The 26,167-nt window shown below is 37.8% G+C and overlaps 2 protein-coding genes and 1 long non-coding RNA gene across 7 annotated transcripts in view; 2 read left to right on the top strand and 1 right to left on the bottom strand.

Annotated features, from left to right (window-relative positions):
* Window positions 1-26,167, bottom strand: part of LOC115215726 (histone H1.0-B-like) — a 195,196-nt gene that overhangs the window by 166,462 nt on the left and 2,567 nt on the right. The window contains exon 2 of one of the 5 annotated variants that reach the window (XM_029785019.2): window positions 9,919-10,988. The exons of the other annotated variants lie outside the window; for them this stretch is intronic. Within the exon in view, the coding sequence (XP_029640879.1) occupies window positions 10,220-10,894 (675 nt within the window). The 5' untranslated portion in view covers window positions 10,895-10,988 and the 3' untranslated portion in view covers window positions 9,919-10,219. Of the gene's footprint in view, window positions 1-9,918; window positions 10,989-26,167 lie in introns of those variants that run through there. 5 annotated transcript variants of the gene reach the window in all.
* Window positions 1,519-26,167, top strand: LOC115215727. The gene is made up of 2 exons (XR_003882016.2): window positions 1,519-1,807; window positions 25,895-26,167. It is a non-coding gene; the product is annotated as an uncharacterized LOC115215727 (long non-coding RNA).
* LOC118764887 lies at window positions 11,551-13,080 on the top strand. The gene is made up of 2 exons (XM_036506042.1): window positions 11,551-11,831; window positions 12,078-13,080. The coding sequence occupies exon 2, from the start codon at window positions 12,201-12,203 to the stop codon at window positions 12,999-13,001; it is 801 nt and encodes a 266-aa protein (XP_036361935.1). The 5' UTR covers window positions 11,551-11,831; window positions 12,078-12,200; the 3' UTR covers window positions 13,002-13,080.

Here is a 26,167-nt window from a genome sequence, read left to right as displayed (position 1 = left end):
CTTTAACAAGAGACATAATCTTAAATTACGGAAGGCGTGTATGCAATGAGTGAGGTCAGTATGTCTGTAGTAAGTTGACATGAGTAGGAAAGCAGGGAATTAAAATTAGACTTGGTACGTTTGCATTACATTCTGGAAAAATAGCGCATCTTTGAAAGCAGCCATAACATTACAGAAGAAAGAGACGATCGAGCGCGGATGTTTGGGTGCGGACAATTTGGCGTGGGTGATTGGGCGTTCAGCCTGTTGTGGTGGCAATACGAATACAGGTAGAGAGAGATATAGATAGATAGAGAGAGAGGGAGAGAGAGAGAGAGAGAGAGCAAGAGGAGCATTATACATACATACAAACATAACTAGATGTCTACACGCATAAACAAAGAGGGAGGGGAAGGGACGGAGGGACAGAATGAGAGCAACATTGAAACGTCTGACGTCATATAAGTCGGCGTTGATTCATCGACACCAAATATGCAGCGCCGCCGCCTGGATAGGTAAAGTAGACAGTGCCTACCCCGAATAAAATAGCTTGATAACATTCTTATGGCAAAATAGGCACATAATTCAATAAAATTATGAAGGTTATTATTATTATTTTGTAGATTAGGTAGGCATAATTCGCCCCTGCCATTCAATCTCAGTATTAAAGCTACGCAGAGTAACATGCTGTGTACACTCCTACAACACCATTTTCTTTACGTGCTGTAAAAGCAGAAGTAAATCTGCCTCCAACGCAGTCGCGTGCGTTTCGATTATTATTTTTTTGTGTGTGTTTCACTACATAAACGTCACCAATTGCCTACCCTGAGTAATTACTGATGGCACGTGTCTGATATATATATACACAGACACATAGATAGCTAAACTAGATAAATATATAAAACTTACTTGGAAAAGGATGAGTGGCGTTCGATCATATAATAATATAGATAATCTATTAATATATGCACATATATATATATACATATATGTACATACCTACATCTAAATGCATATATGTGTACAGGACATCAAAAAACGTTGAACACAATGAGAAACGAAAACATAAAAACAAAAACATGGAAACGAACTATTTTTCAAACAACGAATATATATATATATATATATATATATGTTGTCTTTTTTCAAAATGTGACCTCGTGTGTACCATTGGCGATTTTTTTCCTCTGTCTTCCCTTCTCTGGATCTTTCCTTCTCCTATGTTTCCGACGAAGAGCTCCGCTCGAAACGTTAAACTCTCCTTCTTCCCTTCTTTCCTGAGCGTCCAATAATACTATATTTGTTCCACGTCCTCGCGTTGTTGTGTTATTTTGTGTTTTGTTGTTTGGATTAACTTTTTATATATATATATACATGAGGGTCTTTCAGTTTCCCTCTTCCCGGGGCTATAGTAGAAAACACTTGCCCAGGATCCCAGTGAGACTAAACCTCGAGACCATTTGGTTTCAAAGCAAAATTTCTTCTAAAACCCACCACTATGTATATTTATAAAATAAAGTTTGTTTTCTCGTTTCAGAACCACACAACTGTCGAGTTCAACATATTAGACACAGTTTGTTTGTGTTCATCGTACGTGACTATTCATCGCAACACAGCAGTAGCCATTCACATTGATAGCAGCAACTAGAAACACCAACAGCGACATCTAGGACGACTAGTACTTGGAATCAAGCGACGTTCACACAGTGCTTTGTAGGTTTATTCTGGTTATACATATATATATATGCTACCAATTTATACTGATCAATTTCTTCTTTATCGAAATCTAAATCTTCTCGATTATTTGAAGAGAGATTCAAAGATAATAGTAAGTGCAACAATATTATTGCATATGAATTTTCTTGTCTTTAATTTCATTTTTTTTTTTTCGTTTTTCTCAATATTTCTCGAAGGCTTTTGAGAAAGTCATTTGTTTATGTAAAAATTGGCTTCTGCAACAAGTGCTGAAAATATTACTAAATTAATATTTTTCATGTCACGTTTCTAAGAAGAGAATAACCACGGACGTCCATTACATCTATCAGTCTGTCTGTTAGTTTTTGGAGAAGAGAAGGAAAAATGCAATTAAATGTTGCGTTACTTTTTAATAATAATCATTATATTCAGAATCTAATATGAAAAACCAGCACAGGGAGTCGAGCTGGCAGAACCGTTAGCACTCCTGGCAAAACACTTAGTGGCATTTCGTCCGTCTTTACGTTCAGAGTTCAAATTGCGCTGTTGTCGAATTTGCTTTTCATTCTTTGGGGATCAATGAATTAAGTATCAGTTGAATACTGGAGTCGATCAGTTGATTACTGGGCTCGAACAGGCTGGCCTCGTGCCAAAAATTTAAGATCAGTATGATTCAAATAGTGTCAAGACAAGCAGCTTCTTATCACACACTTGGGTTCATCATTATATTTTGAGGGAAATCTGGCGGGAAGAAACTATGGGAAATATACAGTATATACAATCTTAATTTGGAAATAAGGTGCCAATTAAAGAAGAAACAAATTAAAACAAGAACGAACAACTTATATTTTTTGTTATTAATTGTCTTGTATTTAGATATTTCTGATCTAAAATAAAAATTCCTTTCCAACAAAGCATAGGCAGTGATAAGTGAGTTTGCACTTATAACTCTTACAATGAATTAAATAAACAATTATAAATAATCTTCATACAAAGGCGCAGGAGTGGGCAAGACCCTTTGGGCAAGTGTCTTCTACTATAGCCTCGCGCTGACCAAAGCCTTCTGAGTGGATTTGGTAGACGGAAACTGGAAAGAAGCCCGTCGTATATATGCATATGTATGTGTGTGGTGTGTTTGTCCCCCTAACATCGCTTGACAACCCATGTTGGTGTGTTTACTGCCCCGTAACTTAGCGGTTCGGCAAAAGAGACCGATAGAATAAGTACTAGGCTTACAAAGAATAAGTCCTGGTGTCGATTTGCTCGACTAAAGGCGGTGCTCCAGCACGGCCGCAGTCAAATGACTGAAACAAGTAAAAGAGTGAGTCAAACAAAAAGATAGCAGTTGTACTGGGGCACCACCTTGGATAATCTTTAATCGAATGAAGCCTGGTTTACGGGTCTCTTTTGCAAAGCTAAGTTACGAGAACACGCCAACACCGGTTGCCAAGCAGTGATGTTGGACAAATACAAAGACACACAGATACAGATATATACGACAGCCTTCTTTCAGTTTCCATCTACCAAATCCACTCACAAGGCTTTGGTCGGCTTGAAGCTATATTAGACACTTTTCCAAGGTGCTACAGAGTGGGTCTGAACCCGGCACCATGTGGTTGCGAAGCAAGCTTCTTATTACACAGCCACGACTGTGCCTGTAAATTTGTACAAATAAAATATTGGAGTTTCGGTTAAAAACTTATCATTCGGCAAACCGGTGAGGGCTGGTAAGCTGAAACTTCGATGTCACTATCCGTCTTTTCGGTATAAAGAAATAATAAACCTGCCTATGACTTCAAGGGAAACTTTTCATAAACGATATTCAGCTACAGCAATTGTCAAACAACAGAGATCAGCCTCTACACGTATGAGGGAAAATATTTGAAATGCCAATATCAATTTCCGCTTGGAGGTGTGCTGGAAAAAATGGGTATGTAAAAGGAAGCTTAAGTCAATAATAAGAAATTTTGTTCCTGATAGTAACGTCTTTATGTTCGAATTAATTATGGATTAATGTTATTCGAGGGCGCGTAACTTGGAGATCAGGGTGTCTCTCCAGACAATGCCGCTTCTTCTCCGCACTGAGAGATCACAGTTTCGGTACTATGGCGATGTGATTAGAGTGTCGCAGGAAAGAATCGCAAGACAGATTCTGGCCGAGCAAATCGGTGAAAGACCTAAGGTTTGATCAAGAACGATATGGTTGGATAATATCAATAGTCTCAGTTAGTCACGTTTGAAAATCCAGCCGGAAAGTGCAATGGTCGTTGCTTCAGACAGCATCTTGTGGTGGAAGTGCCTGTAGACTACCTTAGCTCTTTTCCCAAGAATTATTGGCAGAGAAGATGAATGAATGGACTATATTATTGCATAATATAAGCTTCATATTTTGGCACAAAGCCAGCATGTCCGCGGCGGGTGGGGTGGTAAGTCGATTACATCGACCCCAGTGTTCAACTGGTACATAGTCTATTGATTCCGAAAAGAAAGGCAAAGTCGACCACAGAACTCAGAACATATATACAGACGAAATGCCGAGAAGCATTTTTCCCGGTGTGCTAACGATTCTGTCAGTCCCCGCCTTATTGCATAATATATTATGTATGTATACATACATACATACACATACATTCATATATATAATATATATATATATATATATATGAATGAATGAATTATCCTTTGTTTAAAGTTAACACGGAAAATATAAAATATTTATTAAAATAAAAATAAAAGAACTATAGTATAGTGATTTCGTTGCGCCTTCGCTATCGGGAACATTACTAATTATCTCTGTTCGTTTCTAATATTCCTCCACTTCTTTCTATAAGAATTACAATGTTTTTAAGAGAATCTGTGACGAGTGCATTAAGCACGAAGTTGTAAAAGAAACCGGACATGATGGTAGTTTTATTTATTACTAACATTGCACGCTTTATCTGCTTCCAATAAGTTGCATTTTAATTCCAGTTGTTTATAACAAGCCTAAGTATAAATGTTTTCCGTCTGTTATGAATACGACTTCATTATCTAGTATAAAATGAATAAATATACAGAGGCCGTGATCTTCGAATCCAATTTATAGTTGAAACAATTTCACTATTTGTGCTTTACACTTAATAGCTGTGTTAAAAGAAAGCTTTGCATTCACTATCTTTATGAATATGTAAGATTAGACCTTCACCCGAAGTCAGTGAGTACATATTGAATAGATATATCTTATCCATATACATTTGTGGGCGTCATGAATATTGGAAAATTCCTATCGTTGTTTCACCCTCTAAATGATCTCTGGTTGAACAGATTAGTAATAAAACTTTCTGCCTGTAAACATTCCGTATTTTTAAGTGCATCTAAGACTACATATTCAATGATTTGGTTCCTTCATTAAGAAAGTAAAGTATGAATGAAGGGAGATTTGGCTATACCTTTCAGCAGATCAAATAACCACATACGAAAAAGTACTAAAAAGTTCCTGGCTCTGGGTAAAATACAAGAGGGTCAGTTAATTATGATTTTATTCACCATATTCTTCTCGGGTTCACACACTTATTGCAACGGTCCTTCAGTTTTTCTTAATTTCTGTAAAAGAAATCGGAAGACTGGGCCTCCAACCAAGCCTTCCTTAAAGCCAGAAACTTTTCATGACCCCTTCGTAGATGTTCACTTGCCAATTCACTACATCACAGTTTCTTCGTTATATATAATGTGATATGTTTATTCAATAAATTACTGTTAAGTATACATCAAAAGCAATACAACAGCAAAATATTCTATCAGCTTTATAATACAACGAACTAGCAAGGTTTATTTCTCTACTGTGTAGGAGAAACTTTTATACATTTGATCTGCTTCTTGCAAGATGATGCGTGGACATGACTAATGATGGCTAATAAACGAAATTTATCCTCTCAAATATATAATATTAGAATGTGACTTTAATCCTTTTTCGTAAACATTCAAACTTAAATCATAGCATAAGCCTGCAACGAACCCCCATCCTCTTAAATTACTTGCGTTGCACCAAAATTTGAAACCACCGTTGTAACTATTAAGTAATATTATTGAGATATTAGCTGGTCTGTAAGGGTGACACAGATGGTAATAGTAATTAATTTTAGTGATGAATGATGGATTTCAAATCTTGCCAGTCAGTAGTGATATTGCATTCTATCACACGGTTGGTCTGCAGGAAATATTTACTATATTCAGTTCAATAGACAACAGCTACTCCAGCACATATGTGTGGATACAAGTAATATTATGGAACGGAAATTTACACAAGGTCGACAACTGACCAGGATACACCACCAAAGCGTAAGTAATGTAGTGAGCATAAATACCAGGATCATGCATACCACACACACACACACACACACATATATATATAGCTTAATTATTGCGAGACTAATAACCTGGGGTAGAACATGATATGTTTCAGAAGTAGGCGCAGGCGTGGCTGTGATAAATGGCTTGTTTACCAACCACATCGTTCCGGGTTCAGTCTCACTGCGTGGCACCTTGGGCAAGTGTCTTCTACTATAGCCTCGGGCCGACCAAAGCCTTGTGAGTGGATTTGGTAGACGGAAACTGAAAAGAAGCCCGTTGTATATATGTGTATATGTATGTGTGTTTGTGTGTCTGTGTTTGTGCCCACCAACATCGCTTGACAACCGATGCTGGTATGTTTACGTCCCCGTAACTTAGCAGTTCGGTAAAATAGACCGATAGAATAAGTACTAGGCTTACAAAGAATACGTCCTGGGGTCGATTTGCACGACTAAAGGTGGTGCTCCAGCATGGCCACAGTCAAATGACTGAAACAAGTAAAAGAGTAAGTAAGTGTTAGATGAGTATATAGCGGTAAGAAAAAGAGATGACAGAAAAAAAAAACAATATTATAAACTTCATTGGCTTACAGTTATTTCTGCTATAGGATGCCGTCAAGAGCTCACCGCGTCTTATAGCAAAAACAGTTGTAAGCAAATGAAGTTCATACCATAACCATCATTGGTGTGCCTGTGTCATCTTTTCTGACACGCACACACAATTCTGCATATGTAAAGAACGAAACATTTTGGGGGAGTAAACAAACATGTGATAACTTTAAAAATGCCTTGCCTCATCGAAGCTAATCCTTAAGCTAGTGGATTATTTTTGTTTTATGTGTATGCAATTTAAATCAATATTTTTGCTCCAGTAAATGAAGTATTTTAGTCGCCCCTATCGCTTAGCTGTCTGCTTATCCTGCGGAATGAGTCTTAGTGTAATACCCTACAAACTTATTTTTTTATCTGTCCAAAATACGTCACCTACGATTTAGAAAGGACTGTAGAAATCAAACTAGGCCGAAACATGTTCACATTAGCAGTATTCTTGCTGAAACTCAGATAACTTTCAACAGTATGTACGAGTCCAAACTAATTTAAATTCAAGGGTTATATCCTTGTTCCTTTTGCCAGAACTAACCATCCATCAAATAATTCTTCTTAAATTCCTTTACGTTTTGCAATCATTTGAATGCAGCCATGGTGGAGCACCGTTTGAAGGGTTTTTTAGTTGAACAAAGCGACCCCAGGACTTTTAAGCCTAGTACTTATTCTATCGGTTCCGTTTGCCGAAATGTTGGTATGTTTGCATCTATGGGGGATATAAACACACAAACACCAGTTTTCAGGCCATGGAGGAAACAAACACAATGACACACACACATATATGTGTATGACGAGATTATTTCAGTTTCCGTCTACCATATCCACCAAAGCACTGATTGGCTCGAGGCTATAGCAGAAGATCCGTGCCCAAAGTGCCACGCAGTGGGACTGAACCTGGAACCATGAGGTTGGAAAACAAGACTCTTACCACGCAGCTTTTTTATTAAAATATTTAAGCTCCCTACACCAATATCAATGACTTTATTTATTTTTATGTAGAATACATCTCTCGGTAATTTCTACTCTCCCTCTATCATTCCTTGTTTGAAAGTAGTCGAGTTCACTTTGACGCAAAAACAAAAGAAAAACAAGGAATGTTAAAGAAAATTCAAAAACGTTCAAAAGAATAATTACATTAATATTTTTTTTTGTAGGATGACCCAGTGTATAATTATTAAAACTGCCCCGAGCATAGTTCTAAAAAAAATACGTAATAAACTTTAAAACTAATTTTTGTTAAAAAAAATATTTATTTTAAAATAGCAGTTTTTGGTTTTATGATCTGTCAGTATTTTATCTGTTAGCTGATAGGAATTTATTGAAGAAGCAATTTATCCATTATTAAAACTTCCATCAAATCTTCCTTCATGTGTATTATCAGCTCGCGTTCTTTTGTACAATTTATTACTTGCTTCTTTATAGCTTCTATTTCTTTCAGTCATTAGACTGCGGCCAAGCTGAGTTACCGCATTGAAGAATTTTTAGTCGAATGCATACCCCAGTACAATTTTTTAAAACCCGACACTTATTCTATCAGTTTTTTTGTTGCTGAAACGCTCAGTTACAGAAGCGTAAACAAACCAATAACGTTTGTCAAGCAATGGTGACGAAGTGACACACACATATAAATCATACGCGGTCGACTTCCATATATTTCGCGTTTACTAAATTCACTCACAATTCGAAGACATTTGCTCAGCACGGCAGCTGTCCGATGACAAATGAAAGAGAAAATATGCGTGCATATATATATATATATATACACATATATATATATACATACATACACACACATAAAGAGGCAAGAATCAGAGACTGGAGAAGGAAAGACGTGGTGCGATAAACTGATACACTATTTTCATTTGACGGATATTTGTGCTCATCTTGTTTGTTGCTAACACAAATTTTCGGCTGATATACCCTCCAGGTGTCTTGGGGGAATTTCGAACCTGGGTTCTTATTCCTAAGGCTTTTTTTTTTGTCGTTATTATTGTTCAGGTCACTGCTTGGAGTCGAACTCAGAATCTTGGGGTTAGCAGCCCAAGATTCCGAGTTCGATTCCGAGCAGTGACCTGAACAATAACATCGAAAAAAAAAAAAAAAAACCTTAGGAATGAGAACCCAAGGTTCGAAATTCCCCCAAGTCAACTGAAGAAGGCCAAGGGTATATCTGCCCAAACGTTGTGTTAAGATGAGGACAGATATCCGTCGAATGTAAATAATGTACATAATTCCTCAGCTCTTAAATATAGAACTGTATTATCGATAAACTAATGTTTCTGTACCTCAAGTTATTCCTCCAAAATCCATTCCAGCTCTGCCTTTCTAAGTCTTTGATACCTTTTTGTTTTACCTCGAAAATGATATCAAACTAGATTTCTCTTCATTCAAGTATTACTGGCGATTGTATTTCATAGCACTTGTACAATCTTTAGAAACCGTGTAAAAAGCAATCTCATACATTTTAGGTTTCAATTATAGAAGGGTGAAAGTTATTGTTTTTATTTCCTCAATGGAAGGAAGCAAATGGATTCATACTAGTCATTGAAGTGAATCCAAAAGGAGTCTGCATTTGACTTTCTCCAGTCAGACACAATGCTATTGAAACCTTTGAACCATGCAGTAGGTTTTAGTGAGCGTCATATCGTTAGACTATAAACCTAGATGATGCAAGAGTGGGCGGTCAGATAGCTTTCTGCTAACGGCACGCTAACCAGACAAGTTATATTCAGTCGTAAACTGAAAACCATGCGGCTGCTGGCTTTTGCCTCTTGAAGGGGATGGTGACTGAAACGAAATCATGTCTACAAAGGCGTACTTTCTGGCTCAGAGTTAAAATCTGGAATTCGGTGATGTTCATACTCTCATGTTAAGGACTTTTTCTCGAAATCAAAACACACAGCCCGCTCTAGGAATCCGAACCACGATCTGGTATATAACAGCCTAACTACTCGCCTAAGCTCCTTCAAATTAGGGTTTGAAGGATCAATGTTTATCGAGCCTACAAGAGGACGAGAGTTTAAGTAGACATCGATGGGACTAGAATGCAAATGAGGAAACTTAAATAAAATCTAGCGATTATCAAAATTTGTTTTATTTTTCATAGTTGTGCAAATAACAGGAATGAATATGAAGATGAAAATATAAAATTCAATGTTTTTTCAGCTACATACTGGGCTTGTTTTATGGGGTAACCAATAACGTGAAATGCGACTCTCCAAAAAGATTTTTAAAAAATGTGCATTATACTTTTATTTCCTGGAAGAATATGGGTTTGGTTTTATTATTAAAAAAAAAAAAAAAAAAAGAGTTCTTAAAATTCGGTTTAGTTTTGACGTTTAAAATTGGTTCCTGAAGTAATAAGTTCGAGAATGTTGAAATGGTTTTCCAAAAACCAATCTACATTGAAAAAGTTTTTAAAATGAACACAGCAACAAAGTTTCGAAACAACTATTTTTTTCAAATGTTAAGATAAACATTATTTCATGAAATTTGATTTTAATACAAGCGCACAATATATTTCACATATATAAATATATATCCTCAGAAACGGTCATATTCAGATAAAATTTTTCAAATGAGTTTTTGTTGTAGGGGGGTGCTTTGCAAACTTAACGATTTCCAATATACTTTTTCGGTCTTGGATTAATGACCACTTTTTTAGGAGTTAAGATTTTAGTTAAACGCTTATCTCGTTTTTTGTGAGGAGTTAACTGTAACAATGTTGGTTTTATAGTCTTCCCACTATTGGAAAGCTTACCTTTCAACCTTGCCATTTTTTTAATACTCTTCGGGGTGGAAACGTCGCTACCCGATTTCTTTAGGGGCACAGACTTGATTTTGAGTTTTGGTAAGGGTTTCTCCTTAGATTTCACGGGAGACACTTCGGGTTTCTCAGGAGACTTTTTGATTTTCTTTGTTGTAACATTTTTCGGTTTACTTTCCTTAGCAGTTACTTCTTTCTTGGGTTTAGTTTCCGCTTTTCTCTTTGGCTCCTCTTTAGTAAGTTTGAACGAACCGTTAGCGCCCTTGCCACTTGTTTGATGGAAATAACCTTTGTCAACACCTCGAACTAAGCTCATCTTTAGACGACTTTGTACACTTTTATCGACTGACGATAAATAATACGTCGATTCAATATATTTGCTAATAGCCTGGCGAGATGACCCTTTACGTTCATTTAAAAACGAAATGGCTTCTTTTATCATTACATGATACGTCGGCCGCTCCACTGAACTATTTAACACTATTGTAGAATTGTGTGTCGCCAGTAATTTCTTGGACATATTCTTGACTGTGATTCCTGTTTACTACAAATCGCCCTAGTTGCAAGCCATTTATGTGCTTTGGTAGAGTTCATCAGTGGACGGGTGTTTATCTCTGTAAGAAAGTGATGGCGACCGAAAAATGGAGATTAGAATATTTTAAAATTACGAAAGCATTTGAGCATAAGAATTTATGTCACTCCGTCTCAAGTTCAAATCCCGCTGAATTTTCACAGTTGCGTCTCAGTCATTTGAAAACCTATATAACAATCTGCTTGTCCGTTCGCCCGCTTAGTCCAGTCAAATTAGCTGATATTCCCCAGAACCCACCACTAATAGCAACACAAATAGAACCTATTCATATTTGTTCAGTAGGATATCCTTCATTTTATACTAAATGTCCTACAAAATCTTTTGAATGGAACAAAATATTTTTTTCGGGGGTGAACTTCGGGATTTCAGTATTAGATGACCAAGGTACAGGCAGGCAGCGCACCACTTCTTATGTTCTAACTTATGTTTTTCTCGTATATCTTACACATGAAAATGTCTGCCAAGAGATTTAGGGCTGCCCTATCCCCTTACCACGGATAGTCTCACCCCACCTTAACCCTTAACCGGCATGTATGCGCTATACGATTGGTATAAGAAGTGTGTATGATATGACATGTCCAAGTATTGGATTCTAAAACTGAGATGTTTGTACTACATGTATGACATCAGTATAGGTAGTAGTATTCATAACTACATGTAGGTTTTCCCATAACGTCTGTCTTTAGGCCTATATTAATATTCAACTATTTTCTTTTCATGGTCATCATGGCAAACTGCGTATTTTGTAACAAGAAAGTGACAGATGGAGCAACAGTCATACTGGATGGTAAAGGTTGTGACGGTCGACAACGTGATTCATGACACTATGACTCTTGACTAGGCTCTGGGACATTCCACTGCATTGGTATTATAGCATAAGGCGGCGAGTTGGCAGAATCGTTAGCACGCCGGGCGAATTGCTTAGCCGTATTTCGTCTGCCCTTATGTTGTGAGTTCTAATTCTGCCGAGGTCGACTTTGCCTTTCATCCTTTCGGGTTCGATTAAATAAGTACCAGTTACGCACTGGGGTCGATGTAATCGACTTAATACCTATGTCTGTCCTTGTTTGTCCTCTCTATGTTTAGCCCCTTGTGGGTAATAAACAAATAGGTATTATAGCATCTGTAACACCCAAATGTGTTGGCACCTCAGTGGTAAAACGTGTGTCTGTGACTGCAGGAGAGATCGCTGCAGCAGGATACGTCAGCATTAAGAAATTCATATCACTTGGTGATGAACTTGCTAATATCAAGTGTGAAGCTACCAGAGGAACCCAAACGCAGGGAAAGTCTAAATGTAGATCTCCTGTGGAAAACGTCCCTGTCTATCCGGTTATCAAGACCAGCATGGTATGGATACATGCAAATAATAAACAACGGAGACTACCCAGGACAGTCATCCACCATGTTCCTTCCCATGGTTGATATGAACCCAAATGACATGATATGTGACAACTCAACTTCACACTTCGTTGCAGAGCATGCCAAGCTCTATGGAGCAACACCAGTTCTCATTTTTGACCACCCTTTGTGGTTCAAGGAAACTACAGTTGTGGAAAGTCCTGAAGAGAACAGTGATCTACATCCAATTGTTTTAAGACTTGGGGTATTTCACACACTAATAAGCTTTCTAAGTAGCACTGGGTACTTGATGAGAGGAACAGGCCTTCAAGAAATCTTGGAGGTGATCTTCGCTGGGAACACTGTTACCCATATATTAACTGAAACCGCAGCTGCTCGTGCCATTGGTGGTCATCTCCTTGTAGGTTCCATCCTTCCACACTTCTCTTGGGGATCAAGTTTGCTTTATCTAATGACAATGGATTTGGGGACAATAGGGAACCTCTATGATGATCTCTTCTCTGGTGAAATCACGCTCAATGATGTAGAATCATCTTTGTACCTGCAGAATCTTCAAAAGAAACTTGAGACACACAAGGACATGTTGGAATCGAGCTACTGTATTGCACGTCTGTGGCTGCTATACATGGGGACAATAGACATCATGAGATCATTCACCCAATCGCAACCATGATTCCGTACTTAGCTATCTCCGGCCATAAAATGTACGCGAAGTCATTGCACCTCTATCTGCAGAAGATAACAAAACTAGAAGCCACACACACACACACACACACCAATGTCTACCATTTGATGTTCCCCTATGTTGCAGAGAAATGAGTCTGCTTCGAATGGAGTCCTCCAATCAATGAAGGACAGCAATTAGCTACAGTAACTACTGTCCTTTGTTTGCCAAGTTTGTCCAGGGACTATATGTAGTCAGGAGGAGTGGCCACCTTGGTTTGGGTTGCCTCCAGACCTGGTGGTCCAACAGGTACTAATGAGAAGTCTGAAGACGATTAGAGGACTCACTAGAGGAAGAAGAATGACGGAAACACAAAGACTGGGCTGGTGTCTTTCAAGGTCAGCCTGTGCAGAAGTAAACATGGCAACGCAACAGCTGACATCCATCACGTACGAGACGAGTGAACAGCATAAAAACACATTGCAAGCTCGGCAACCAAAGGACAGTAGTTACTGTAGCTAACTGCTGTCCTTCATTGAATGGAAGTTTCCATTCGAAGCAGACTCATCTCTCTGCGACATAGTCAGCGGAACCTCAACTGGTTTCGAAATTAATGTGGATGATACAAAAAGTATTGGATATGACATTCTTAATGAAATTGTTGTGCGACGTGTCGTCAAGTACAGTTTCAAAAGGAAAGCCCAAGCAGTGACTCTTGACTCTAAGTCGGCAGGCAAGATAAGTGATGAGGAAATACAGATTGATTTCCTTCATCTGTTTCAACGAGTCATCATTGCAGGATTTTCACCTATGAACTCTGCACTTCCCACCAACCTTTTTCGAAGGGAAGGAAAAGCTCCTGAAAACTGTAAAGCCACAACTAGCTGATGCCATCTGGTTCGCGGTACCGCACAACCCAGCACCGTTTAAAAATATTACATACGTTCTTGATGGAGGTGCTCTTCTCCGTTGCATTCCATGGCAGCATCCGACAAGGTATTGCAGGTCTATACCAGATATGTTACAAGGCAGTGGTTGTGTTTGGCAGTTATGGGGCAGGTCCTTCAACAAAAGACAGCACACATCAGCACTGAGTGGAGTGTGGAAGGTGACATTCCATCCGTCCACGAAGCTCCAGTGAAAAGAGATGGAATTCCTCTCTAACCAAGAGACAAGCGACGCTTTCTTGAACTTTTGCGAGATGCCCTGACCAAAGAAGGCTGTGAATTTATCCATGTCACAGGGGTTGCAGATACTCTTATTGCCCAAACTGCAGTGAGAATCTCTGAGGACAGAGAAACTGTATTAGTCGGAGAGAACATAGACATGCTTGTTCTCCTCATTCACCTTGCAAAGGATAACCAACATGACATCCACTTCCGACCTATACCAAAGCAATGAGCAGAAGTCAGGTGCATGGGTACTAATTTGATCAAGCATAAGCCTGGGGTCCAGGTTTGCAGCCATATTCTCTTTGTGCATGCTTTCTTGAGGTGTGATACCACATCCAGGGATTTAGGGATCGGGAAGGAGGCAGGTTTCAAACTTATTCAAAACAGCGAGGTATTTCGGGAACAGACGGAGGTGTTCAATAATGTTAAGGGTGGGCGAGGGAATGATAAACAGAAAGAAAGAATAAGTTAAAGACTCGGAGAGAAGAATTAATGGTTACAGAGTCTGTTGAAGAAGTAGAGAGATATATAAAGTGCTTAGCAGAGGGAAATTTTTAAATCATATTATCCATTATTGTGGCTGGAAGTGAAGTAACTTAGCAAAATAAAACTAAAAATCATCCTTTCTTTCTTAAATAGCTTCTTTTAATTTTTTTCCGTTCTGTGGAATTTACACAGGTCCCACTAGTAAATACAATTAATATATACAATTGATTACACTCGTTCGAAATATGAGTTTAATAAGAGTATAATCTAATTCTGGCCTTATTGGAATTTAAAAAAAAACAGCACTTTTGCGTCTAAGTAAAGCTCATGTAAAAATATACATCTCAAACGTCAACAAGAGCAGTCGTAGAGTGCAAATCTCTGTCAATGCAACACCAACGCTCTTTCAACGATTATTCAGCCATAATTTTTAAAATGAGAAGATCTAAAATAAACTCGACCGCTCTCACAAACGAGAATACCAAAGATTAACCCGACCACTCTCAGAACTTAAATAAAAAAAAAACAAGAAAAATAATCCAGAATCCTTGTCCGGTACCGGATCAATCTAAAAATCTAATCAGTTTGTGCCAGTCACAATGGCTAACATCTCTGAAAGTTTCATCCGAATCCATCCAGTGGTTCTTGAGATATCTTGTCCACGGACAAACAAACCAATAGATACGACTGAAAAAAAAATACCTTTGCCCTAGCGAAGGGGGAGGTAATAATCACTCTTAGGTATTTGAAAACAAATTATTTCCCACCGATAACAGATTATCATATGCTTAGTAAACAGCGAGAATTAAAATTGTAGTTTCAAATTTTAGGACAAGGCTCTACATTTTAGGCACAATGGGCTAATCGATTACATCAACCCCCAGTAATCAACTGGTACTTATTCCATTGACTCTGAAACAATAATGTGGACTTCGGTGGAATTTGAACTCGGAACGTAAAAATGGGCAAATGCTGCTAAGTATTTTTTCCACTTTGCTAACTGGTTGCCTTAGCGAGAATCAAAATAATCCTTTTACTAAAGGCACAAGGTCTGATATTTTGGGGGAGGGGATGGGTCGATTACATCAACCCCAATTCGTAACTGGTACTTAATTTATCGGCCCCGAAAGGATGAAAGGTAAAGTCGACCCTAGCGGCATTTGAACGCAGAACGTGAAGACAGACGAAATACCTATTTCTATTTCTTTACTACCCACAACGGGTTGCACACAGAGAGAACAAACAAGGACAGACAAATGGATTAAGTCGATTATATTGACCCCAATGCGTAACTGGTACTTAATTTATGGACCCCGAAAGGATGAAGGGCGAAGTTGACCTCGACGGAATTTGAACTCAGAACGTAACGGCAAACGAAATACGGCTACGCATTTCGCCCGGCGTGTTAACGTTTCTGCCATCGCCACCTTCTAAAGGCAAAGTCGAACTCGGCGGAATTTGGACTCAGAACTTAGCGGCAGCCGAAATACCTATTTCTTTACTACCCTCAAGGGGCTAAACACAGAGGCGACAAACAAGGACAGACAAACGGATTAAATCGATTATATAGACCCCAGTGAGTAACTGGTACTTATTTAATCGACCCCGAAAGGATGAAAGGCAAAGTCGACCTCGAAAGGATGAAAGGCAAAGTCGACCTCGAAAGGATGAAAGGCAAAGTCGACTTCGGCGGAATTTGAACTCAGAACGTCGCGGCAAACGAAATACCTATTTCTTTATTACCCACAAGGGGCTAAACACAGAGGAGACAAACAAGGACAGACAAACGGACTAAGTCGATTACATCGACCCCAGTGTGTAGCTGGTCCTTAATTTATCGACCCAGAAAGGATAAACGGCAAAGTCGACCTCGGCGGAATTTGAACTCAGAATGTAACGGCAAACGAAATACGGGTACGCATTTCGCCCGGCGTGCTAACTATTCTGCCAGCTCGCCGCCTTAGTGAGACGTTCAAACAGATTCGAGTACAAATATGCCAATTGATGTTTTGTTTCGTTCCCAGGAGAATAACAACGAATGTGTGTTCACATCACATTCGATTCATTGACAGAAGGTATCCCAGAATCCCTTATGCTAACAAATCGTAAAAAATGGAAATCCCAACTGTGACAAAATCCCAACTGCGATTAGCCTATACAGGTTCGAAAATTGCCGGAACGTTTAAAGAACAGATATGAACGTTGTTTAAAGTTGTTTAATGTCGGTCGCATTGCTCATGTGGCAGTCTGATCAAATAAATTAAATGTGATGATCTGTAGAATGGATTTGTGTCGTCGTACATTGGTGAAGGTAAATATACTTAACTTCCAACCGCTCAATCCCTGTATAGAAAAAGAGTCAGTTATAGTTTAAAAGGGAAACATAAACTTGAAGGGCTGAGTTCAATGTCCTGCCACTGCTGCTATAGATTTAGAAGAGGGGACGGCTCCATTAGAACGACTTGAGAAAGATTCAAAGAATGAAGACAAAATATTGAATGCTGCTACATCGAGTAAATGGATATTTAAAAAATTTACCATCACCAATATATTCCACGTATTGCATTCCATTCTTATCCAGACAATAAAAATATCCTGCCTAGATATACATCTGAAAGCAATAAAATCCAGATTTTCTTTCAAAACATCCCCTTGGATACACTGAAAGAAAAATGCAATTTTATTTTACGAAACTACCAACCAATAAATGACTAGATTTCTCCTATTACCACGAACATCAGATGGCTTTTACTTTTATTTTTCTCATTCACAGGCAACTCGATGATTTCTTTTTCTTTTACTATCCAGAATATTTGCAAAGCTGTCAATAGACGTTTTCTAGCGATTAAAAAGGTTGGATTGATTTATCGTAAAAAGTCAGTGGTCGTTATAGACAATTGCTATTCGACGTTCGTCAACTGTATTCCCGCTGATAGATGATTCTAAATAGATCGATAATAATAACTCTGTATACCCATCGCTGTTGCTTATGATGGGGAAGAGGCGGTATGCAAAGGAAAATTATATATTATACAACTTGCCTTAACATAAATTATTGTTTTACTTAAAAAATAACGAAAAAATTCTAGTTTGCAAAAATGGGAAAAAGTGTACAATTGACTCAAGTGTGGCTGTGCTGGTAAGCAGATCGTTTTACTGCCACATTATTCTGCATTTGATCTTATTGCTTAGTAATTATAGGCCAACAACAATCCCAGGTTGACCAGTGCCTTGTGAAAATGATTTGGCAAGCGGTACCAATAAGGCTGATGACGTATTAATAGATATCTGTTCTCGAAATGTCGAGTAATTGGCGTAAAGGAAAGACTAAGTATTATTGTCACTTAGTTCAAGCAACAAAAAGAAAAAGCGTCAAGATAAGAGAAAATCATAAGCTGTGACGTGCTTATCTAAAGAGGATATGGCATGGCGTAAATGACATTAAATGGCCTCAAACTGAAAGACACTGAAAGTAACGGTTTCAAATTTTGGCAAAAGGCCAGCAATTTCCTGCGAGGGGTTTGTCCATTACATCGGCACATGTGGTGAATAGGTACATATTTTAGCGACCCCGAAAGAATGAAAGGCAAAATTAAACCTCCGAGAAATTTGTACTTAGAACGTAAGCACGGATGGAATGCCGCTAAGCAGTTTGTCCGGTATGCTAACCATTCTGCCAGCTCGCCACCTTCCAAAGCTGCTCTCCAATATTTATGAATGAATAGCAGCTTTTGTTGGGCCGCATATTAAGACACTTATAACTATACACATTTCCATATATTTTTACTAACGCGGAACATATACCTTTACATATCTATTATATAGAATCCGTTCGGTCTGTCTGTCTGTGCGTCTTCTAGGATCTTGGGTATCCTCCATCCGATTGCGCTCAAATTTGATATATAGATACCGACGGTATCAGGGCGTGTGTAAGTCTCGAAAAAATTACAAAAGTCGATCGATGAAGCCGTTTTTGTCCTGCTTTTCTTCCGTCAACCTGCACATTCCATTTTCTGTTGTTTTTGTCCTGCTTAAAGGCACGTTTCTTTCCTGCCAAGCTTACTGTTTAAACCATGTTTGTGTTCTCCCAGTCAACAGCCTTATCATTACTAGTAATTTAAACTCTTCGGTTGCATACATGTGCATAGAATATCGATTTTTGGAATAGAAAAAAATCTTTATTTCTTCGGTTGATGGTGTCTCAAATTTAGGTTAAATCAGTGTTTCTCAAAGTGGAGGCCTATAGGACGGTCAGACAAGTTGTCTTGAGAAAATTTGGTTTAAATGTTTGACAACTCAGCACCGTCCATTGGACGGGGAGGATTTTGCTCATGTATATATATATATATAAATATTTATATATATATATGCTCAAAAATAAGCAGCAGGAATAACTTCGGTAATTTGGTACGATCGTTTAACACTACATCATTTTATTAAATATTGTAAGTATTGCAGCAGTTTTAAAATGTTGAGCAATCATCAGCCATTTATAGAGGTTTTCCATTAATACATAATTTTCATATCAATTGATAACATTATAGAGAAGGTTGATATATAAACAAAGATGTCGATTTGAATTTTAAGAACATTAAGGTAGTAGAGTTTATCTTCTGACTGAAGAATATTCATTAAGTTATTTTGAACTGCTAGAAGGTTGGGAAGTATAATCAGTTGAAAGAAGACAAAAAGATTTTCTATTTATAGAAATATGGGTGAAATAAATGTCAGAAGGATTTCATAAATATATTAAGGTAAAGAGGGGGTTGTAATGCCATAGAAGCTGTTTACTACTATTTGGCAAACAGATTTTGTATTAGGAAAACTAGATATTGGACTCAAAGTATTTAAGAAAATGCATTGAAACTGCAAGTGCAGGTCCCCAGGTTAACAGACTAAAGTCGTGTAGCTTTTGTGCTCGGTAATAAAATCAAAGAAGGGAAACCAGTTTTTGTGAGACATACAATTCACTACATTCTAAGGAATCCACACTGCGGCTTCGTGTAGTGTATCTTATGCAAGACAGTCTAGCGCTTTCCATTTCTCATTAAACAACTTTCACAGCTTTGAACACAATACTGCATGTTCATGAAACAAACACTTGTCAATTGTACAACACTATTATGCATATTTCATAGCTTTAAGCTATATATTATTGCATGCTTTGGTCAGTTATACTCCATAGTACGGTTTCTTGTTTCAGGATACCAAACCTCTTTTTTAGCAGTTCGACACACCGCTAATTCAGTTTATAGACACGATTTGTCTATAAGAAACACTGAGGTGTTTATGGCTGTGCGTCCTGACACCCATCCTCCCTGTCCATCTAGATGCATGTAGGTACTTCAAAGTATAACCATTCAATGTTGTTGGCCGCAGAATTACAGTAAAACTGATAAGTCACACTTTAGCACATACTGCTCACTTTTAATCTTCCTGTGTGTTTACGCCATGATAAATACATTTATACCAAATCTCTCTAGACTTTTACGTATATTTCAGAAAATAAAGTACAAATCAATTGGAATTCCAAATATATTAATTAAAAACATAAATTAAATTACACAAATCTATTAACATTGATTTCCATCAATAATTTTTTGCTTCAGTCTTATGATAAATATTCCACTCCGCTTTCAATATTTATAGGTACCGGGTACGCGTAATTTCAGACCAATTTTCTACAAGCATTTAAAGTCACTTCACTTATATTATTAATTTTTTTCCCTTTTAAATGAAACTTGTATGACTTTTTGTTTTCTCCCCCTCCTTTTCAAAAGTGTAATATTATTATTGCCGTTTGTAAGAATCAAATTCTTTGAAGATTTAAAACGCTGTGAAAAACTATATATGTGCATTGATTTTTAATTTAGGTTGAAAGCCTCAATTACAGGGGGATAGGTTTAATAATATTGATTATTAACACAGGCAGTAGACCTCAAATTTGGCGGCAAGGTGGTATTGCCTGTTATACCAACCAAAATAATTGAGGACAATATTTGATTGACTATTTCTTAATCAACTCAGAAAAAAGGACCAGAAATTAAAATTGTGCTAAAAGAAATCCAATCTGAGAACTTTGGTTATTTGATGCGACGCTATGCAATTTCTACCAGTTTACCGTCCTAGTTAGAGCAACCTGTATATTGTAAATATGAGGGATGGTTCAAGCTATGGAGGGGCGAACGGAACATAGTTCTCTAATTACTTCCGTGTTCAGATGATGTCGGTATCGATTTCACAATTCCTTGAGGTGTCTATGAAATACGTAACAATAATTTCTATGATTTACTTTATTTTATCGACTCCCTAAAGGATTAAAAGTTGAATTCAGCTGGATTTGAACTCAGTGTATAAAGAGCCCCAACAAGTACCACAAGGTATGTTTATCCGATATGCTAAAGATTCCGCCACTTCGCCTCATTGACATACATGCTCCTAATAATGCTGATGTTTACTTAATACTATTACTTGTATTTTGAGGTGACAACAGAAATCGTGGAACAGTAATTTGCGAACTATTTTGTTCTCAAAGGCGCCGAGCTGGCAGAAACGTTAGCACGCCGGGCGAAATGCGTAGCCGTATTTCGTCTGCCGTTACGTTCTGGGTTCAAATTCCGTCGAGGTCGACTTTTCCTTTCATCCCCTCGGGATCGATAAATTAAGTACCAGTTGCATACTGGTGTATCTAATCGACTACCCCCTCCTCCAAAATTTCGGGCCTCGTGCCTGGAGTAGAAAAGAATATTTTGTTCTCAGAAGCACTTGGAAACTTCGTACAAACAATAGGATCTTTTCTTTTGCACAATTTTTTTGTCCGCGACATTAAGTTTTGAGATTTTCGCCATCCAATTCCTTAAGTAAATAAAAAAAACTTGGCTGTCGCAAATAGGGAAGTATCCATATTATTTATCTGGAACCAAGAATCATTTTTTTTTTTTTTGTGACCTTACAGTTCTAGTTATTGAATACACTAGCTTGTTGTCAGAAGAATCTCTCGATTGAACGTTGCAACTGTATTTCATACTCGAGTTCGCACGACATACTGGTCAAACATCCTTGCCAGTCTTAGACTGTTTAGAATTTTCAATATCGACCAGTGTTTGATTGTATGCATCAGAGATGATGTCTAAGTGTGAACATGATACCGTATGACTTCCGTCATACTATTCTGGTAATTATAAAAGCATAGCATGACGAACAGGTACAGAAAATGGTAGCAAAGAAGCTCCTCAACTTCTTTGGAGAAGCGTAATCTTGGTAATAATAACGGGAAGACTATAAAGCCGACTTTGTGAGTTAACTACTTAGAGAAAACGTGGGGAGAGTACAGTAATCCCTCGCCATATGGTGGTTCACCTATCGCGGTTTATTATTTAAGATTACGTCGATTCCTCTGTGGTGTGGTTTTGCATTTGTAATAAAATATATATATACAAATTATAAAAATAATTTTTATAATATATACAGTACACTACTGTTTCTACTTCTCGGATTTTCACCTATCGCGGGTGCTTTGGAAAGTAACACCCGCGATATCGAGGGGTTACTGTATAAGTAAAATTGTGACTCCTAAGAAGGGTGGTCTCTAATTTAAAATTCAAAGAGAATTATATAGCAAATGTTTAAGCTTCCAAACGCAAAAAAAAATTTTTTTATGAAATATTTTCTCTGAATATTACAGTTTCTGAAGATATATATATGCCCTATGAAATCTATTGTGCCCTTTACGTGTTGCATTGTTCATTTTATATTTCTATATAAATATTGAACAAATATTACTTTCTCAATGTAGATCACTTTTGGGAAACCATCATTTCAGCATGCTGGAACTTGTGACTTCAGGATCAAATTTTAAACGTAAAAGCTAAACCGATTTTTAAGAGCTCTTTTAAAAAAAAAATCAAAACCATTTTCTTACAGGATGTAAAATTATAAAGCACATTTATTTTTGATAATCTTTTAGAGAATCTTGTTTCGTGTTATTAGTTACCCCATAAAATACAGCTCAGTATTTAGCTAAAAAGACCGATTAAATTTTCAAAAACTTTGAATTTCACATTCTTATCTTCATATCCATTCTTGTTATTTGCACGACTATGTAAAAATAAAAAAATAAACTAATTTTGATAATCGATAGTTTATTATTATTATTTTATTCTTTTACCTGTTTCAGTCATTTGACTGCGGTCATGCTGGAGCGCCGTCTTCAGTCGAACAAATCGACCTCAGGAGTTATTCTTTGTAAACTTAGCACTTATTCTATCGGTCGCTTTTGCCGAACCGCTTGTTATTATTTAGGCTTCCTCATTTGAATCCCAATCCCACCGAAGTAATCCTTTGCTTTCTTTTTCGATTGATAAAAATTATCTTTCGAACACTAAATTTAAGGGGCCTGACCGAGTAGTAGGGTGTTATACACTGGATCGTAAGATCGTTAGTTCGGATTCTCGGACCAGAACATTGGGTTATGGCCTTGAGCAAAAAGTCCTTAAAATCAGAGCACGAACATTATTGAATTTCAGAGTTCTTCCTTCTTGCGAGTTCAAATCGCCTGAATTGCAAGCCATTTATGTACAATGGGTGAGTTCTTCAGTGTGGAGGAGCGTTTATCTATATAAGAAGTTGAGGTTGAAAGAATAATTGAGATTAGAATATTTTGATACATGATAGGACTCGAGTATAAGAATATGTATCACTCTGTCTTGAATTCAAATTCCACAGAATCTTTACAGTTGCATCTCGGCCTTCTGAAAATAAATACCATTAATATATACAACTGATTGTTCTCGTTCGAAATATGAGTTCACGCCAGTATATATGAATTTTAAAGTAGGTTGGTTGAACCGTAAATAAGCAGTAAAGATGCTTTACCTAAATTCACCTTTATCCCTCTAAATTCTGAGTTTAAGTTCTTCTAAAATCGACTCTGGTTTCCATTTCTCTACAGTCAATAAATGAAGTGCCAGGTAAAGGCTGCGAGCCAGCAGAATCGTTAGCATGCCGCCCAAAATTCTTCGCGGATTTCTTCCACCCTTACGCTCTCTGTTCAAATTCTAGAGAGGTCGAGGGTTGCCTTTCATACTTTCACATGCTGAGCAGTTGGGTCGAAGTAATCGACTTAGTCCCTTGTTCGAAATTGCTAACCTTCTGACGAAACATGAGATCAATAAATTATGCATCAGGCATTTTACAGACCGAGTCCAAAATCCATCGAGGTCAACTTTGCCTTTCATCCGTTCGAGGTCGATAAAATAAAATTCCAATCACATATTGGCGCTGATAGTATCAATTTGCACCACCACTCAAACTTGCTCGCCTCGAAGGTTATTTTCTTGTACTAAGTTGTGTCTTTGTGCAAATTGGAACCAACTCCTTTACGATGGTTCATTAGCAGAAGGGATCCCGACCCCGGAATTCCTGGTGCTAATGGATCGTGGCAAATGAAAAGTTGTTTTCCTGCGACGAATCCCAACCGCGATTAACCTATACACGTTCGAATCTACTGGAACGCTTAAAGAATAAATATGGATGGAAGCACTCCGTTGGTTACGACGATGAGGGTTCCGGTTGATCCGAATCAACGGAACAGCCTGCTCGTGAAATTAACGTGTAAGTGGGTGAGCACTCCACAGACACGTGTACCCTTAACGTAGTTCTCGGAGATATTCAGCGTGACACAGAGAGTGACAAGGCCGGCCCTTTGAAATACAGGTACAACAGAAACAGGAATTAAGAGTGAGAGAAAGTTGTGGTGAAAAAGTACAGCAGGGATCACCACCATCCGCTGCCGGAGCCTCGTGGAGCTTTAAGGTGTTTTCGCTCAATAAACACTCACAACGCCCGGTCTGGGAATCGAAACCGCGATCCTACGACCGCGAGTCCGCTGCCCTAACCACTGGGCCATTGCGCCTCCACAAAGAATAAATATAGAAGATGTTTAATGTTGTTTAATGTTCTTAACTTGATCTCGCGAGACAGTAAAGGTTGATCATGTGGCAGTCTGGTAAAATAAATTACACGTGATGGTCTGTAGAGTGGTTCTTGTGTTGTACAGCTGCCAAGGTAAATATATACATAACTCCCAACCACAGATTCAATCAGTGGACAAAATACTGAATGCTGCTACATCGATCTAATGTGTATCTTAAAACTTTACCATCACCAATACATTCCATAAATTGCATTGTTTTTTTATTCAAACAATAAAAATATCCTGCCAATATATACATCCAAGAAGCAATAAAATGTAGGTTGTGTGTATGATTTGGCAAGCGGTACCAATAAGAGGATGAGCCATCAATAGATATTGCTTCTCTCGAGAAGTCAAGTAATTCGTGTGAGGTATCGATTAAGTATTTCTACAATAGGTACAGGAAGAAAGGGAATGGTCGATTAGATCGATACCAGTTCTCGACTGGTTCTTTAGTCATTGACTCCAAATGAATGAAAGTCGAAATTGACCTCGGTGGAATTTGAATTCCGAACGTAGAGACGGACGAAATGACCCTAAGAATTTTGTCCGGCATGCTACCGATTCTTCCAGCTTGCTGCCTTCACTTCCATATAATATCCTGGCAATTTAGTGATTTTTTTTCTTTTGTAGGTTGCTAATGTTTTATACAAGACGGTGGTGGTCTGTTAGGTCCGTTAGCACGTCGAACGAAATGCATAATGGAATTTCTTCTCCCTTTTTACGTTGAGTTGAAATCACGTCGAGATCAACTTAGTCCTTTATTTCTTTGGTGACGGAAAAATAAAGGACATGTACTGGGTCTATGAAATCAACTTGTTCCCCCGACCCTCAAAATCGTTGGCCTTGACACCTGCAACGATCTGGCGTCCCTGTGAACTGGACATCGGTTCGCTGCAGGTCTGTCGTGATCCCAGTCATATGCACCATGGAAACCGCCGATTAACCGGCTGCATGAGTCGTAAAGCTCGAGAAAAATTATAATGCGTTCATTTTCTTTATTACATACTGAAAATAACTTTGCATACATCTACTAAATTCCAACTATAGTGGAAATTAATTTTATCAAAATGTCCATTATATTTACGATATATAATATATTTATATGTTCTGAAATAGAGTAGCATAGACAAAATTCCCTCCTTCATTTATTTAATATAAAATGTGATAAACAAAACAGCAACAGTTATTTATTACATGTAATTCAACAATAACGACTTTCTGAACAATGTAATCTTTGCTTTCAACCTTGTTTTCATTTCTATTTTCAGTGTTGTATTTGAAAGCTTTTTATCTGAACAATTGTTCTCACGTTCAAGGCGCCAACTAAAGTGTTCAAAATTATCTGTTTTCGTCTGGCACCTGCTACACTACGACCGCACTTTATAGTCTACAGATTTTTCAATGGCCAGAGAAACACCGTTTTATAAACATCAATACATCCACGTCAAACTATCACTGTATCATTCAACAATAAAGACATTCCATTCATTTGCCTTTCACATTTATAGAAACCCAATAAAGTTGTGTTGTCATCAAAGACA

The sequence above is a fragment of the Octopus sinensis genome, linkage group LG9 (genome assembly GCF_006345805.1).
Source record: "Octopus sinensis linkage group LG9, ASM634580v1, whole genome shotgun sequence".
Classification (NCBI taxonomy): domain Eukaryota; kingdom Metazoa; phylum Mollusca; class Cephalopoda; order Octopoda; family Octopodidae; genus Octopus; species Octopus sinensis.
This window is presented reverse-complemented; position numbering and strand designations above follow the sequence as displayed.

Bases quoted from the DNA above. Each gene is read 5' to 3' on its own strand.
- LOC118764887 (XM_036506042.1), top strand. From the start codon at position 12,201: ATGAACTTGCTAATATCAAGTGTGAAGCTACCAGAGGAACCCAAACGC.